This window comes from Acanthaster planci, linkage group LG11 (genome assembly GCF_054643075.1).
Source record: "Acanthaster planci isolate LZ-2023a linkage group LG11, COTS_SCS, whole genome shotgun sequence".
NCBI classification, from domain to species: Eukaryota; Metazoa; Echinodermata; class Asteroidea; order Valvatida; family Acanthasteridae; genus Acanthaster; species Acanthaster planci.
In genome coordinates, this window is record NC_141787.1 from 8,369,701 (window position 1) to 8,388,564 (window position 18,864).

An 18,864-nucleotide genomic window follows, 5' to 3' on the forward strand; every position below is an offset into this window, starting at 1 on the left:
ACTGGCAACTTTCCATCAATGATATGTAGGCAGGTCTTTGTCAAAGCCTTGTCAAGGAGGAAGTACCAAAGGCGCATCCCCATTGTAGTCCGCATTTCCGTCCACTCGATCCATTCTTCCACGTTGTCCTGGATTGGTCTCCAACTCCAGTTCTACAGTGCCAACCGCCTGCTCGTCTCTTCTAAGAGGTACTGGTGGGAGCGACTGCCACAGCAGCTTCCAGAAGCGGTCCAGGTCAGTCTCAGTCTGGTAGCAGCCCTGCTGGATGGCACCGGGCCAAATGACGTAGGACAGTGTCCTCAGCATCGTCTGCAGATCTGGGGACATATTCTCCTGGGGTCCCAGGTCCTCAAAGATTACAGGTATGAGGTCCGACTGGAGGTGTAACATCTGGGAGAGAGCAGCCTGGAACTCATAGCAGCACCACTCGCTTTCGATGAAACCTGGAGACAATAGGAGGAGTGTCTTACGGCTACGATGGACCGCATCCGCAATGTTTTCAATGATACCTGTAACAAAGAGTCGGTAAATGAGACACAGCATAATGGTATAAACGCTAAAAAATACTCTTAAGTTGCAAATATCCCACCAACCAAATGTAGTACCACCCCAATTGTGGCAGACCTGCATGTGGGAACAGACCTCGAGAAAGGTTTTGTCATAAACCCATTGATACTTTCAAGAAATATCAGTTGGCTGTAAGATGCCTCACCTTCAACTTCCCCTCAGGGTGGTGAAAGCAGTAATGGAACTTACTTCTTCCAGGCAGGAAGTATCTGTAATGGACGCAGACACGGTATCCAGCCTGCTCCAGTCGAGGGATCAGCTCGTGCATCACAAACTCCTCGTCTGGGCTGCTGCTCTTGTAGGAGATGAACACGTCAAAGTCTTTGTCTTCGAAATGAATGGACAATAAAGGCTTTTTAAATAATGTTTGGATCGAAAAGAAATGTGGAAGGGGAGGGGTAAGGATTGGTTTTAAATAATAGTGTTCCATAAACGGAAAAATTCTGCACGCTCACTCTTATTGGAGATGCAGTGTGTGTCAATACTGCCCTCTATTATGATTTCAAAGAGGATCAAAATCATGTTCCCGGTGTCCCTAAGGAATGTAATTTGGTCTTCCCGCTGAGGAGTGGGTAGGTTTAAACGCACTGCTTAGGTTTAACACACGAACCGCCAATACGGTCGCCGACAGACCAGCAGCGACCTGGCAACTGGATTAGTTCAAGGAGTCAGAGGCGTAAATTTGGATTTGTTGGGGATTTGGAAAGGTGGGGGTGACTTGCCCGGCCATGACAATTTAACAAGCCGGAGGGGGACACAATATGACTCTATATTAAGGTCAATGTTAACTGATGTACTGATGTACATCGGTAAAATGTATTCAGAATGGCATATTCAAGTCTTTTTGAAATTGTTTTTTTCCTTTCTAAATGATACTGAATGCATTTGAGCTGTTAGAAGTCTGAGAAATTCTTCACAATTCGCTTTAATGTTTTGCTCACCGCAAAAAACGGGGGGAGGTGCTTCAATAACCCATCCCACCTCAAAGGGTGGTGGGGATATATACCCCCATTCCCCGATATTTACACCCCTGCAAGGAGTGCTGCATTAGTCTACAATGACATGACGCTGACATTAATGAGACATAGTGAAGAGAGATTTAAGATTAATCACGAGTGAATGATATAAGATAAAAACGTGTTTGAAAATTATTCACAGGGGGGTTTTAATTCTTGACATAGAACAGACCTCTCTATACTTTTGATATCATAGTAATTACGAAATAACATCAGCTGGGCATGGTTTTTGAGAGCTTGGAAATTCACGTGCTTTTTTTTCAAAATTTAATGGAGATCTTTCTAAACGGTAGAAAATACTCCTGTGTCTGAAACTCATTTTACTCGAAACAAAGCAATCCAATGACTCTAGAAGACCATAATGGGCATTGAGAGGAGCTTTCTCGTTACCTTCAGTTTTGTCAGCTTTTTGAGCCCACCAGAGTTTAATTTCCCTGCGATATCGACGAGATATGACGCTTGCGATGAGTAGCAGGGTAACACAGAGAGCTGCTGAAACACTGAGACCTATCTTGGCTGCTAGAGAAATGCTACTATCTGTTTGATAAATCATAGACAGAATGAACTATATTTGGGAAAAGATCATTCCTCAAAATCCTGGAAAAGGACCACAAATGGCCTAATTCCACTTTTAACGAATATTTAAAGAAAATGTGGAGTGTCATAATTTAAATTGGCTGAAGCAATTAAGTACGGGCAAACAATAAGATGGATCTTTGTATATCGGGGCTCCCAAAACATATATAACAAAAAAATACCGCAAACTTCTTGCTAGCAACAGTGACCTAAAATACAAATCCAAAAAGTAGGAAAGTCAGACGTCTCGATGCCAGCAGAATGCCTTGCTAGGATTGGAACGCAATGCTTTCTGGATTCTGCTGGAATGGAAACGCCAGGCCCCCTAAATGTTTGACCAGTAATTTTCAGGTGGATACTAATAAACAGAGATTTCTATTATGCATGATGCACCCGCGTTTGCAGGTGCACATACACATGAATTAAGGACCGGGGACAGTAGGGTATGGTACACCCATACCGAAATTTGTATCCTTGTGGAGACATGGCTTTGTTTTACTGTACCGACTCGGTGGCGTGTGATACGATGTTTTCAAAAGGCTCCCATTTTCAACATGAATCACTCTCCTGGAATGGAATTTCGACTGAATGTCCCATATTTGAAACACTTCAGTTCCAACGGATTCTTACGCATTAAAATTTTCTCCTTTTTGAGCAATCTCCAAATATGAGTTTCGTTAAATCCTTGTGGAGACCTTTATTCAACCCATTCTCTTGTGTTTCCACAAGGCACCATATTTCGAAACGCACTTATCAATGTGTTTAACTGACTGGGAAAGCAGGACGTAAAACTCTTCGGAAGTGTATAAATAAAAAGTTGGTATTCCCGTGATCAATACTTTGTGCCTGCAACGAAACAGCCTAATAAAAATCTTCCTTGGCTTCTGTGAGATGTCTTGACCGAGACAATGCTAACCTGTTACTTTGATCTGCACAGTTTTTTCAGTCTTGCCAATGGTGTTTCTAACGGAACATGTCAGGTTAGCCTTGTCATATTCCATGTTGATATTCTTGAATGTGTACGTAGGACTGGTGGACACATTGGCCGCTGGCTTGTTGGGGGATCTAAGGGTCCATACAACATCCACCTGGTCCGGATTGGCCCTGGCCGAGCAAGAGATTGTAACATCCTGGCCCTTGTTAACCGTAATAGGGTCAGGGATGACCGTCACAAAGGGCGCATCTGCCAAATAAGGAGAAAGAAAGACCGCTGGGTGGAGTATTGGTAAGATTGGGTAAATCTGGGTAAGATTGCTAAATCCAATTTTCAAGGGAGTTTACCAAGGATGATACGAACTTCAAAAGTGGATTGAGATAAACTGGTGCAATATAACCTGTTCCTGGCGCAGTGCCTGTTAACCATATTCGAATGCCACAAAAGTGGATCGATGACTGAGCCACCCTATTAAGTACTTGTATATAGCTTTCCAGAAACTTGTTTGTGGTTGATTCCAAAACTTAACATCAATTTGTCGTCATTCGCAAAGAAGGAAAGATGACGAAAACACGAGATTTGATTAAGGCACTTCTCAGGACAATCTACAACCACGTTTACTAATTTATTTCCACTTACTGCCGTAGGTATATGACACACGTCCTAAAGTTAAAAGAATATTTTAAAGACTGAATAAATGTGCCTTTTTTAGAATGAATAACTCCACGCACTTAACATATCTTTATTAAAAATCTTACACGAGACATTCAGTGATGTCTCCACTTCTCTGGTTCCTGTCCATGCTGGACTGGTTAGGGAGAGAGACAACCTCTTCCCATCATCACCTGGCCCAGGTACAAAGGTTAAGGAGGTGTTGATGTTGTAGGAGAAGCCGTCGTCGGAGCGGTGCTCGAACGTCATGGGCTTCAGATGTCTTCCTTGAACTCTCCAGTTCAGCCGAGGTACCGGCTTGGCTTGCATCACCAGGCACCGGAAAGTCAGCTTCTGACCCGACAGGGTGCTGGTGACCTTGTTGAAGGAACACTCGGGATAGGGATCGGCTGGGGGATTTCAGTGGCAAAAATATATTACGAATATTTCACCTTGACAATATGTAATTCTTCATATAAAAACAACTCACAAGTCAGACTAACCTTTAATCCAGGTCCCTTACAGCACGACCCTTTAATTAACAGGTAAAACATGACCTAGAGTGTCAGTCTGGTACGGGGGAGTCTAAGTGGGTTGGTTTAAAACCGTGCCGCAGCACTATCTAGAACCGTTTACCAGTCTGTCTGACTGTGTCTAGTCCCTGTACTCCTTGTGCATTATAATAACGTTTTGAGTCACTTATTAACTCACGTGTGATAATAAATAGATCGAATCGACTTTGACACACTGAGGTGAGTACAGTTCAGTCACGCTGTCTCTGGGCAACATATCCAGGTATGATTAGTAATAAAACTAATTTCTATCAAAGTTGCACAGCGAATCATAAAAATAAGATCTGATAACACGTCCTTGGTTGTGGAAATGACCGTCAGTGGTTTACGGTCAATCTGAAATTTCTTCATCATGCTCTTTTCGTGGGTTGTGTACAGGTGTTTCTCGTTTTTAACTGTAATTTATTCTAAAATTAAAAAAAGCCATAGATACTCAAATCTCCAGCTAACAACACTCGATTTTGAGGTAGCGTTTCAAGTATGTATGAGGTTTGTGGATTGCACGTTATTTCTTGCTTACACTGAACTTCGAGCCTTGCCTCTGCGTACATCAAATCTGGTGCCCGGAAGGTATGCCCTGCATAACACCTGTAAACCTCCTCGTCATCAAACTCCAACCTTAAAATGCGGAGACTCGAAACGCCCTCCGAGGGATGTACTATCTGGAACCGGCTAGGTAGGTCGCTGATCGCAGCTGCTTCATTTGGTGGCTGCTTCTGACCTCTGACCCATCGGATTACCCCGGCATCGCTTCTGATTTCGCACGTAAAAGTAACGTTGCTTCCAACGAGGGCGGTTTGGTTCTGAGGAACTTGCACGAATGGCTCGGGAATGGCTGTGGAATTCAATAGAGTACGACAGCAAGCTTTAGCTAACATTTAAAAACTGCATTTCAAAAAAAAGGTCATATCAGGTTACAATCCGCCTTCCACTTCCAATTCAACTCCAAGGACTTTTGATATCACACAATGGCTATGCTGATGAGTTTAATGTTTGGATTTATTGTCTCATTACGACTGTGAGGATCCAGAGTAGCGAGCTGCAAGTGGCAAAACCGTAGCAATGTCATTAGCTTACATACAAACTACCTACCAGGTGCTCAACCCGATAGCACAGATGACGAGAGCTAACATTACCTATGACGGTGACATTCACAAGCCGTCTGTATAGAGTTCCATTCCCGTCAATAACCTCGCACACATAGGGGCCGTTGACAGATGTATTTTTTGCTTCTACAATACTCTTGATCACAAAGGGCCTGTTTGCAAACAATTTTTTTAAAACAAAATTTTGTGACATCAGTAACGTCCACCCGTGCTTTAATACACAACAGGTGTGCTGAGTGGATTTGTGTACGTGTGTACAGAGATCTCAGAAATAAAGAGGACTGGTGATTTTTCAGCCAAATACCACGATATGAATCATTGCGGTAATGTATAATTGTCTTATGTCATAAATAGTAGCGTGGCTTCGGAACAACAAGCGTTGATTAAAAGAATTTTGACGCTACGGTGCTGGCAAGATATCAATAATCTTCCACAAACAACCTGTTTTGAAAATTAAGAAATTCCTAAAATAATAGGAAAGAGTGGAACATGCAGACCTTTTCATTATGAATCCTTAGCTTTACACAAACTGACTTCTTTTTTGCCAATGGGGTACCACACGTCGCTGCTGAAGTTGCTGTTTATAGTCAGTGCCCATGTATTACTGACACGCTTTGATTCGTGGTATTTGGGTATAAGTGCTTCCTTTATTAACGCGGGATGGGCAGTCAGATCGGACGACGTTTTTGCACAATGTCCAAATTTACACGCAGGCTTCATGTTGAAGTTGAGGCATGTCTGTCAATTGCTGTTCTCAAAGTGGTAACTGGGAAATAGGCCTAAGCTACAAATTCTGTATCAACAGGGACATCGTGTATTTCTCTCCAGCAAACTTGCAAGATGAGTCATATCTTGTACGTAAGACTTTCAGGTTGTCAATTTACGAAAACCTGAGCACAAGTAGATTGTAACTAGGTGAAAATTAAGATGGCGGTCACTGAAAAAGGGGGAAAGATAACATTAACGATATTGCAATAATAGTAGTGCCAATACGGTTATGCAAAGAGAAATACTAGAAATGACAAATGCTCTGTGTGTCCATGATGGTGCGGTACGGTACTATATGGTACGGTCCGGCACGATTTCGTTCGTTTCGGAACGGTAGGTACAACTTGGTTAGGCCTGCTTCATTTCCGAACAGCGCAGTTCAGAACGGTTTTAAAGCACGACTGCTCCAGCATTAGCGCACTGAATGAGTATTATTATTCAATTTCACTGTGAGAAGTGAACATTCTGGTCAGGAACAATGTTAGCGTGTTATGTCTCTGTATTGGAGACCACGTTCGCGTGTACTTCTGATTGGAATACGCTCGGCCAATTGCCGTGCGGAGCGAAATCATCCTCGGCTAGCATGCGCAGAAAGACAAAATAAATGCAAACCTTGGAGAATATGGCGTAGTCTCTAGACTGGAGGCGGCCAACAGGGGTGTGGCCTGGCCATATTTAGTCCACGACCACGCCAGTGGTGATGGCACTCCATGTGCTGTGCACATCAGAGTGAAATTCTGTCCATAGGGGACGTACATGTGGCGCGTCTGTACAGTGATCACTGGCTTACCTTAAAAACAAATGGTGAAACAGAGATATGACCAGCTGCTAAAGGCAGTAATACAACGTAAGCTACACGTGCTGTCTCAGGATAAGACTTAAAAAACAGAATGAACAATGCTACAGGAATGTTACGTCACAGTTCACCATTATTACTACTTAGCTGAAGCCTGGATAGTACGTTTGACTGACTTGTGACAGTGCTGCAGTCCTTTGTGATAAACTTGATCACAAAAGTGGCTAAAATAACTTTTAATGAAACAAGTAACTTCTTCTATGTTGACGTAAACCAAAGGCATCAAATCGAAATAATATGAAAATACTTCATCAATACATATTGCTGACAGGCTTGATTTTATGCAAATCCTGCATTCGAACTATGCATGCTCTCTATTCTACTTACAGCATACCTAACTTAGACTGAATGTATAAAATAGCTTAAGGCGCTGATCTCCCGGCAAAAAAATCTTATGCCTAGTTCATCTTTGACGTGAAACAGCAACCCGTGTCCACAAATCTGACCTGCTCCTGTCAGGTGAGGTTGCCTTAAAACATTTTGTCAATAACAATCACTTTAATAACTCCATAACAACTAGAGAAGCAAAAATGGACACCATTAATATCGTGCATTCAGCTCCTTACGTTGGTCACATGAAGTCCCTTGCAGTCCGAGTGGACACATGCACACACCATTGAAACTGTGGCACTCCACTCCTTGGGCGCAGTGGCAACTTCCCTCACAGCTCCCGCCATATCTGCCCGATGGACAACCTGCAAATGAACACGTGAGCATCAAACGAGAAAGCTCTGGAAATACATGTCATAAGAAAACAAGGCAATGTTATAGGAAGGCAATAGCTCAGCCATTTGGATCGCCAAAACGTACATTCGCCCGATATGTTGTTTTATTTCTCTCCTATATACGAACAAAAAGCCAACACCGAAACTGTTATTTTCCAATTTTGTTACAAATGGTTGACGGTGGTATGGCTCGATCGGCTCCAGTGCTAGGGAGTTTATAATCAGTTAACATCAAAGAAAGCCGCACAAGTTAAGCAATCGATATTGCCACAAAGAAGGTTTTTCTATGTCAGCGCAGCAATTTTCACCTTGTGGTGCATCGATTAAACATGACATGCACAGCCACAACTAGAGTCGTATAAAAGGTCAAGGGCTGATTTCACGGGAAGTCGTGGGAAGAGCATCTTCTCTCTGTGATTTGAGTTTGTATTATTACTGTATGAACCTGCGGTGTCTCAATATCAGCGACCACAGACCGAGTCCACCTACCATTAATTTGAAGAGTGAAATTGAGGTTGTACTGAGATTGCTCCATCTTCTGCAAATTCGGTTCGTTGCAATTCAGAACATGATGCCCCACGGTAATGTTATCCATATGTATAAGAAGGATATTTCCTGCTGTTATCCACTCAGCCGGAAGTCGGCTGAATTCCTCATCCGGAACTAACTTCAGAACACCATCTAGACCTATAGTGAACATAAAAATTACGCATGTCAAACGCGTAAATCGTCCAAATGATTAGGGCATAATTATACTGTGTACTCACAACAGAGAACATTTTTGCACCTCAAAACAAAAGCAACTTAAAATTTCTCCTCCTGAATTCTACCACAGAAAGAAGTGAGAGGTGCCACCGGATGATTACTTTACTTGAAAAAAAGGACAAAGTCCTTTAACGCAAAATTCTATAATCAATGATGAATGTTTGAATGAATGAGGGAACAACATGGGCTTTACAAAATAATAGGTCACCTCATTTTTATTCAGATGTGAAAATTTTTGCTCTACCAATCGATCTTTCTTTTTCACTCTTAGAACTACATCATGGGCCATGTCTAGATATTCGGAAGTTGATAAATAGAAGTAGCCATCCAGATGTAAAGAGTTATTCAGAACAGCTGTTTAATCTCAGGATAGAGATCTCGCTGCAAGATGAAATAAGTATAGACAGGCGCATAGAAAAAGAATCATTTTGAAACCCTTATTATATATTTTTGGAAGAAAGACGCACTGGTTTCTCTATATTTGTTTCTTTATTTTTTTCAGGGCGAAACGAAAATTTCTCTGATTCTTTATTGTGGGGATCATAGAACACTTGAAAGTACAAAAAGATCTTGTAGCTATCCGCCCCGAGCTGAAGTGCACACCCAATAATCGAAAAGAAGGACAGGTGGTTAGAAGCAGGTACTTGCACGCTTTCTGCGTGTATGCAAAGACCACACATGCTGGAATAAATTACATATAGTTCCGCGGCCTCAGCGTGTTCTGCGTCAAACACGAATATACTCGTGCGTCATTGCGCGACTATGCCATGAGTACCAAAAAAAGACACCCTCTTTTGTTCCGCTCGGAGCGGATAATGATTTTGGGAGGCTTCCCGAAGAAGGAATTATACGACTCTGAGAATCTGAGAAAAAGTGACCACGGAGTTTGCGCCTCTATATATTTTCACGATCTGCGCATTTGCTTATTGCCGGTTCGTGATGGACAAGCGTGCACAATGTATTCATAAAGGTCCATACAGTGGAAATGTAATTATGTTTATTACATGTGGAGGGAGTGTCCTCAGGAATCGTGTAATTCGATGTTGCAGCTTGCCACCTCTTCCATGCAGTTACTTTAAAGACTTTGCAAACAAACATGATACAAAAAGTGATTACCTGTATCGACTAATGACATAACAGTCATTCTATACGGTGGCGTCATGTCCTGCTGGTTGTCCAACACACAGTGGCTAAAAAGTTCTCTTGCTAACTGCTGAAGAGAGCTCGCTAGCTGGATGGGAAAATATGAATCTCGGAGAAGGATATACGTGTCCAAGCCACCTAAAAAGAAAACATAACAAAACAAACAAACAAACCTCAACGACTCGCCCAAATACAGCCAACGAAATACAATGTTTGGATCTGCAACAATGTGTACAAGCCGCTATCTTGCCCGTGGATCAACTTTGCACGATAAGTTCGACTTATACTAAGGCCAAAGGAAGATCAAAATATGTGTGAAATAGGTACTCACATGATCCGTTAGGAAAACTCAGGTACTCGATAGAGTACTCGAACGAGACTGGAGGGAGAAATACCTCAAAGAGGAAAAACTGCATACGGGATAGAAAAGAAAAAAAAAGTTGCTGGTTCGTTTAAGCTAGCTGCATGGGTTCGCTTGCTTGATTGGTCAGCGTGTCGGTCGGTGGGTCAGTGGGTGGGTTCGTTAGTCGGTTCGCAGATCAATCGGTCTACTGGATGGTGTATGGTCTCTCGATTTATCCATCGTTCGGTTGACTGTCATCGATTAGTGATCAGCCATCAATACGGGTAATTCAAAGTAGTGCGCCTCCAAGAGTTTGCAATGCGTTGGCCAATCACAGTACGCGAATCTGTCGATCCCTTTCACACGCGCATTGGGTCGACAGATTTCGCGCATTATGATTGGCCACCGTGTTGCAAACTCTTAAAGGCGCACTACAATGAATCACTCGTATTTTATGTCAAGAAATGGAATGATTAAAACTACAAAACAAATGATATGATCGTAGCCTCTGCCCAAGGTCAGTAACCTTGTCTACACCAGGAAGCCGTTCTGAGGGAGGGACGAAGCAAGCGGTGTCGTACGCGTCGGACTCGTTCGGCAAATAGCTGGATGTAAACGATAACGTCACCATGACAACCATCGTCCTGAGCATTTGTAAAGGCCATTTCGCAGACGCCATCTTTTATCAATCTGAAATAAAGTCGTCACAGATTTAGGAGTCAAAAATGAGCTGAAATAGACATGATAAGATGGTGATTTGAGAAGTAATCATTTTTGTTTCCGTTCCGAGACTCATCTTAAAGTTCGATTAACAGAAATGAAAACTTTTCAACCTTTTCTGAGAAAAACTCGGCATCGTTACCGTTACCGTCGTCACTATTAAACTTGTACCGGTTGTATTCTCCAGATCCCTCAAGTCAGTATTCCTTTTGGCGACAACAGTTTCTCATTGGTGCATGGTGTTTGATATGAATATGCTATTATATTAGTCTATTGATGAGATACCTTACGCCTTATTTTTGAGATTTGTTTACGTAGTTTTAGTACTGTGTTCTTGTTTTGTAAGTAAATCGCTGTTGGAGGCTTCTACAATAGATGTTCACAACCGCTGTTACATTACGTAATGAGCTCTTTCAACCATGGTCAAATGTAAATTGACAGGTTTTTCACGCAGATCGTGGGCAAAAACAATCGTGTGAATGACGTCAGCTGCCATAAAATAGCATTAATTATGCCAGATTGTTCTGAGAGCAGCATCTTTTAGTTGTCTCCCAAATGGGTTTTCCACCTGGCTTCCGCTAGGGCGAAAAGTTCACTGTCTGTCTGCTTTTTGACCTGATACTGGATCATAATTTTATGCAGTTCAAAAATACTGGCTAGCTTTATATAAGGAATAGTCTGGGGCCCGAGTTTGCTTTTAACTACCGTTTAATTTAGTTAGTATCCAGTATGATCCAAAAACGTGTTTTAATTTTCATACGTGAAACTCTTTTCCTGCCAGTGCATGCAGTTAAGCGGTATTACATATCCGATGAATCTATCGAAATCAAAAAAGAGAAACGGAAAAGTGGACGTAAAAAATCACAGCAGACGCTGGACTATGAAGTGTATGGCGGAATGATAATAACAAGTACACGATAAAAATCACCTCTTCGCCCTATCGAGTCAAAGGAACGTTTCGTATCCAGGGGTTACAATTGGAAGCGGATAACACAACAGATATTGCAAAGCATATAAGGGAAGCTTTCAGGTTACACATGAAACGTTGTAGAAATATGGTGCCTTTAGTAAACTTTGCTTTAACCACAATATAAGGGGTGATCACGAGCAAATTAACGACCCTTGACTCCCGCAATACCTCCTCACGCTACCGTCACCCAAGCCCCAGCCCCTGTCACGGTTTTAACGCTTAAAGAGTTCTCAAATTTCAAGAATATTTTCGGACTTCTCTCGCCCAGCATTAACTGTTCTTGCCCAATTCCATAATAACTCTCGCCGTCCCGTTCAGTTGGTTTCAAAGATATACCGGTTCCCATCAAGGGTGGATCTGGGATGGGGGGGGGGGTAGGGGACCACCCTTCCTCCCTCAAAAGCTTAAAATGTTTGGGTTTTTTTTCAAATAATGAGACAAATGTGTTTTTTTTATGTATTTAATTTCGATTCCTTCGAAAGGCGGTCAGCAAACCCCGCAATGTAGCCTCAGCCCTCAACCATTATAAAGACCCTGAGAAGTGACATGGAAAAAATTCCGAATTCCCGCCTCCAACAAAAAAATTGGCTCGGGATACGTCCTCCATACCCATGCATTCGATTGCCAGTGCAACATGTGAGAAGTCCCCACAGCATGCCAGAGATGATTTTGGAATTTGACAAAAGCAAATATAGCGCTCATTTATTGTGTGGTTATTATGGCAAAGTGTATTAGAGTTCAAGCCCACAAAGTTACTATTGAAATCAGGAAAAGTGAATACAGATGTAGGCCTTCTCTCTAATTTGTTGGCTGCATGACAGATTTCAAAATATGTGGATGTGTAGAAGCGAGAAAAAGAGCTTACTGAAAATAAGAACCAAAAGATGAGAGAACATGATCACTGTAATGGATCAACTATGCATGTTTCTTTTATTGAAGTTTCCAATTTTCTGTTTACACTGAGCGACAGCAGTGCATCCCGTTGAAATGATAGCTTTGTCAGAATTCTACAGTTGTACTGTGAAGACCAGTCTACAAATCAAACATTAACCAATATAGGGCTTCCAGTTTCGATCCCGACAGAATCATTCTCGCAAACAAAGGGACAAGGTAACAAAAACAATCACAAAGGCAAAGAATAAACTGGATACGGGTGAAAATTAACAAACACACCAGATAAATATCTTTGAGGTGACATTGCTCTGTTCTCGTCCACTTAAACTCTCAGTTGTGGGACGCTCATTTAAATGCTCCCACCAGAACTACTTTTCTGGGTTAAATTTCAACCAGATATCTCTTTATTCGACAATCTGTTACGGATAATCAAACATTGAAAATACATCCTTTTTTAGTTATTTCAAAAACCCAATTTTGTAAAAGCCTTCTAGAAACCTTTACACCTTCAGACCTTTGCATCATGTTGTCCTACGTGTCCACAAGGCACCCATAATCAAGCACAAATGCTTTAGAATCCCGGAGTACACGTGCATGAGCAGACAAAAAGAGGTTACAGAAAAGCCTTTTGCGAGCTAAATGCGAATAAAATCGGTTACACTGAAGCAGGTAGGCATTGGTGTAGGTATAGTTTATTTCCATATTATCAATAGAAAATTTTCAAGATAACAGAAATGTTATGAGGATTCAGAATAGCAAGCATATGCTTGTACAAGATCTGGAAACTGTTACTAACAATTTTTTTAAAGAGTTAATATGTATATATTACATTTTTCAAGCAAACTAGCTATTCAAGTTAAAAGAAAATTACAAACACAATATACAATCATATTTACATCAATAATCGTGTTTCATATTAATTGAATAATTAACTACAAGGAATAAAGTAAAATATTCAACTAAAAATGAAAGAGAAAGAAGAAAAGAAAAGGAAAAATGAACAAGAACGGACAAATAAGAAAATAAGAAGGAAGAAGTGGTCAGAGATAATAAATAATGATTCATTTTCAACAGTATAGTGGGATGGTATAAAAATTTCGGGGAGTTATTTAATTGTCAGAATAATGTGACAAAAGCAACGTTTTAATTAAGGTACTTTTAAAATTTTGCAGTGAACTAAAAGTATGTGTTGTTTTGAGGTGGTTCCATTGAAGGGGACCTTGATTAATTCGGACACTTCATAAATAAATGTTGCCCTTTCACCAGTGTATATGCATGCATCTATGTGTGCTCCGAAAGTTGCGAAAAAAAACTTCCTTTCTCAGATGGGAGTCGAACTTGAGACTTCCTGCTCACTAATGCAGACGTGTTTGATCAGTTACTTAGCTGCACACCTAAGTTATACACTACCTTTGAACAGTAAACAGTCTTCAACGTGCAACGAACAATGTGAATACATGTATTTGAAATGGCGACGATCCCAATCACCAAGAAATCTTTAAAAGGCAATGCTTTGAATGAGGAACACCATCATGCCACAACTAAGCGGTTGATCGTCTGTCATGTTAATTATTAAAATTACCTGTGGGTGAACTTGAGAAACGTTGGAGAGTGTAAAGTTTTCCCACCGGTTTACACAGGTAAACTCCACTCGAATTGTCCATGTTTTCAAGCCTTTTCCTGGGTTTTTAAGTACCCCTACACATAGCAGGGACGATTAATTGTACCCTTACGACCAAGCAATAACGTGTACATTGTAATTCGTATGCTTTGTAAGCCGTTACGGTAGTGGTTCTTTGCAATTTCTAAGCAAAGTGTTAGTGAGGACCAAGGTTGAATATGTAATTTATTCAGTAATGCCATAATGTTGCCGGAGAGGCCTTGACATTTTCGTTCGATGATGTCACCTCTTGGTTGACTGACTCTCATAAATTTTTGAAAATCCCATGCAAACAAAAAAACAACCAACCAACAAACAGTCTTTCGCTATTTTCAAATGGAAACTGCTGCAAGTTTATAAGTGATACCACGATCACTGTACATGAAGTGGCAAAATCAACTATGAACTATGCATGAGCAAGAATGTGCATGGTTTCTAATACAGGTGGTCTACATGTAGTGGCAATAGGCTTGCCTTCCGCTACCAGCATCCCCAAACCTCTGCAGTGGTTGCTTGCAGTGCCATTGTTCAACTGTAGACCCAAACACGGCTGAGCAAATTTCATTTCTGGCACAAAAGCTCAGCAAATACAAGCTTTGACTTCACGCATGACTGCATGTCACAGGACCGTCCATTCCCGATTATTTCCCAGTGCGTGGATCAAAAGTCCCCTGCCTTTGTAAAAATAACTTGAGCTTCGGGATAAAAGACGGCGGTCATATGCACCAAAGGAATGGGATAGAATTAATCTCTACACACACATCACGGCAAAATCGGCATACTTGTCAATACAATGTATATGAAAACTGAAAAAGGGTTACCCGGGGACGGTACGTTGAAGTCTACTCATTTTGGGCCTGCAACATCACATGAACATTACAGTCTCAGTCGACTGTCTGAAGTGTTCAACATCACAGGTACTGCTCAGTCCCGGTTCACTTCTTACCTGTCGGGTCGCACCAGCAAATGTAAAGTTACTTGTAAACTGTCCTCCCAAAAGTTTCTCCATTATGGTGTTCCGCAAGGATCAATAATCGACCACGACTCTCCAGCATGTACACACAACCGTTGGACAGTATAAGGTGTACGCAATCATTTGTATGCAGATGTGTTTATTGTACACATTTTCTGATCCTAGAAGTACTGGATCAGTGAATCATGCCCTTTTGTCACAGTCAAATTGCATAGAGCCTCTCCAGGAGTGGATAGCCATTAATTTAAAGCTCAACTGTGACAAAACTGAATTTCTTGTAGTATCTACTCCACAAGCACAGCGGTATGTGTCGGATGTTTCTCTCACTCCGTCGGACATCTCCATTCTTCCAGCATCCACTGCTGAGAGTCTTGGTGTCAAGTTTGATTCGGCTCTTAAAAGGGATCGACATGTTTCATTTCTCTATATCCAGCAAGAAATGAGACCGAGGGGTACCCCCAACATTTCCAATCACTATACAAACTCTAGACTATTTTTACCTGGCACATCCCCCCTAGATGTCCGAAAAAAATTCCTCAGATTCCAATGAAACAATGACCTACACAAAGCAAGGGGGGTTCTCTCCGTTTCATATCTTGCTTCATCTGTATTTCTCTGTCGGGGACTCTGTTGTCCCAACTTGACAATGCCAATTCACTACTGTATGGAATCAACTCGCCTCTATAATACCTCTTCAGAGGGTTCAGGGTCGTGCCGCTAAGCTGATCTTCAAGACCCGTACGAATGGCCATGTCACCCCTTTGCTAAGAGAATTTTATTGGCTTCCAGTTAAGCAACGCATCAAATTTAAGATCCTGACTATTGTATTCAAGAGCTCCAGAATAAATGAACTCTCTCATCCTTCATAGTCTATGCGTCGTGGTCCTCGTTCTAGTACAGACAGTACCCTGCGCCATGTTCCTCGGACACACTCCACAGCTGGTACAATGCTTTCCACGCATGTGCTCCTAGACTCTGGAACGAGTTCGAGCTTCCAAGATTCATTCGCCTGTCCCCTTCTTTGTGGGTTTTCAACAAACATCTCAAAACTCTACTCCTCTTTCAACAATTGAATCAACCATAATTCACCATTGTTCTTCCTCTTTCGTTACTGATGTAAAGCGTTGTGAAAGAACTCATAGTTTGTAAGAGCGCTATATAAATGTAATTATTGTATTGTATTGAACGCGTTTTTATATAACCACCACGTCACAAACCCATATTAATCTGACTAGGTCTCTATTGAGCTTGAAAAATGTGCTGTTTGTTTGAACGGTTCATTCTTTTTTTTTTACACACCAGGTCGATCTTGCCCTTACATCAGCGTACATGTATAAGTCTTACTTACCTGAAGACCTCAGTAATTAACCAGTCTTTAAAGTGCGGCGAAGAGCCCGAATATTTGAAATGGCGACGATCCCGATCACCCAGAAATCTTTAAAATATTGCAATACTTTGAATAAAGAACCCCATCTTGCCACAACTAAGTGATTGATCGTCTGTCATGTTATCAAACTTACCTGTGCTTGAACTTGAGGAAGTCTGGAGAGCTTAGATTTCCCACATGCACGGGTAAACTCCACTCGAATTGTCGATATTTTCAAGACTTGTCCAGAGTTTTTAATTGCTCCTACAAATAGCAGCAGCGATTATTGTCTGATAGCCGACTCTGCACGCCCACCCAGTTTTGGCTCATTGGTCACGCTACCATTGAGAAATTTCATGGGTTTTCCCCTTTTTAGCCCGTGGCCCGTAGCACTCCGATGGAAACCTGTAGCACTCCTATTGTTATTTCAAGGGCGTGCCCTTTCGTGAACTATGGTACCATGGAAGGACCGTGTGACGTATATATTCTGCCATTGTGTTCTGACGGTGACATATTGACGATTCGGCATCCTGAGATAAGCTATAGGGTGGCAAGATCTTGTAAAAAACGAAGCGCAAAGATGATTTACATCTGTGCGTATTCAGAGAGTTGCGAAGAAACTACAACCTCGCTCAGATGAAGTCGAACCTGAGACTTCCTGCTCACTAACGCAGACGTGTTTGATCAGTTACTTAGCTGAACACGAGTAAACACTACCTTTGAGCAGTAAACAGTCTCCTTAAAGTGCAGCGTACAGTGTTAATATTCGAATTGACGACGATCCCGATCACCCAGAAATCTTTAAAAGGCAAGGCTTTGAATGAGGAGCAACTTCATGCCATAACTAAGTGATTGATCGTCTGTCATGTTATTAAAACTTACCTGTTTGTGAAAATGAATAGGTCTGGAGAGCTTAGTTTTCCCACATACACAGGTAAACTCCACTCGAATTGTCGATATTTTCAAGCCTTTTCCTCGGTTTTTAAGTACTCCTACACATATTTGTAGCAGCAGCGATTACTTGTGTGATAGCTGACCCTGCATGCCCAACCAGTTTTGACTCAATGGTCACGCTAGCATTTCACGGGCTTTCCTTTTTTGCACGTGACGTGTAACACTCTTATTGTTATTTTAAGAGCGTGCCCTTTGCCCTTTTTGTGAACTACAGTACCACAGAAACCGTGCACGAAATGGGCCGATGGGCCCCCCCATGTCCAATCCCTATACACACTCTAGACTATTGTTACCTTACACATCCTCCTAGAAGTCTGTAAAGAATTCCTGAGATTCCGATCAAACAATGACCAACACAAGGCTGGGAGATTCTATCCGCTCCATATCTTGCATCATATGTAGAAGGACAGGGTGACATCTAAGCCTATATTCTGCCATTGTGTTCTAATGGCGACGTATGACGATGTCGACATCCTGAAATAAGTTATAAGATGACAATATCCTGAAAGAAAGAAGTGCAAATCCTAAGATGATTTACCCTGAGAGGCCGAAATCCAGAAAATAACACGCTGGCATCGTGAGCCAGGCCCATTTTTTGCACTCTAATGAGATTGTCACCATTATTCCAACTTATCGATATCGATGTTTTATTTTCCGGAAAATGCCATCGCACCATAACGTGTGTGGGATATCGCCTGCCGGCATCTGGCGACTATTTTATCTCAGGATGTTGTCATCCTAATTTTTGGATGCCATTTTCCTGTCATAAATTATTCCAGGATGTCGACATCTTGCCTGCAAAATATGAATGTAGCCATCCTGATACATGTATAATGTCGGAATCTTGATGAGTCAGATGGCATTTCTAGAGCTTTGCAGTACTAATGCAGTTTGAAACAAATGACTTTATATTGCGCAGGGGTGAGGAATATACAACAGTGAGCAGAAGGACAACCTTTGCATGGTGTCATCCCACTGCACTAAAAGTGTGTGCTGTCCAGTGGTGCTCAGTAGAGCGACGTGTGGAGAGTTTATACGACATAGGCCTAAGTTTCATCATTGTTGGCAACAGACTGGCACGTGTATGCGCCAAGGCACATGGGAAATTGGTGTACATCAGCCGCACACTCTACTGTACATATAAAGAACAGCCATTTTGTGTCCAAAGTCTGATGCTAGTGCTATTATTTTATAAAACTCTGGTACTCAATGAACCATTGAGACCTACAGGCTCCATGAGAAATTTATGACAGCGTATTTAGCTACGTATTTGACCCACTAATTCATACGGCGGATTAGTATTTC

General features: G+C 41.7%; 1 protein-coding gene across 6 annotated transcripts; it reads right to left on the reverse strand.

Annotated features, from left to right (window-relative positions):
- Positions 1–8: 8 nt before the first annotated feature.
- On the reverse strand, positions 9–18,638 carry LOC110986898 (uncharacterized). 6 transcript variants are annotated; one of them, XM_087143219.1, is made up of 15 exons: positions 17,488–18,638; positions 15,088–15,212; positions 10,549–10,712; positions 10,011–10,089; positions 9,653–9,817; positions 8,261–8,458; positions 7,613–7,741; positions 6,803–6,980; positions 5,453–5,574; positions 4,837–5,151; positions 3,852–4,154; positions 3,076–3,342; positions 1,974–2,120; positions 757–894; positions 9–509 (listed from the first exon to the last, which is right to left on the reverse strand). In XM_087143219.1, exons 3-15 carry the CDS (start codon positions 10,699–10,701, stop codon positions 52–54), a joined length of 2,652 nt encoding a protein of 883 aa, XP_086999345.1. In that variant the 5' UTR covers positions 10,702–10,712; positions 15,088–15,212; positions 17,488–18,638; the 3' UTR covers positions 9–51. The 6 variants fall into 6 exon arrangements, with proteins under 6 accessions (XP_086999345.1, XP_086999343.1, XP_086999342.1 ...); XM_087143217.1 differs by lacking the exon at positions 17,488–18,638 and adding an exon at positions 16,760–17,429; XM_087143216.1 differs by lacking the exon at positions 15,088–15,212.
- Positions 18,639–18,864: the final 226 nt, after the last annotated feature.

Excerpts from the sequence above, each read along its gene's own strand:
- LOC110986898 (XM_087143216.1), bottom strand. The coding sequence starts at position 10,701 with ATGGCGTCTGCGAAATGGCCTTTACAAATGCTCAGGACGATGGTTGTC. Across the intron at positions 9,818-10,010 it reads GAGTTTTCCTAACGGATCAT|GTGGCTTGGACACGTATATC; the intron begins GTGAGTACCTAT and ends TTTTCTTTTTAG. Across the intron at positions 8,459-9,652 it reads TATGTCATTAGTCGATACAG|GTCTAGATGGTGTTCTGAAG; the intron begins GTAATCACTTTT and ends TGTTCACTATAG.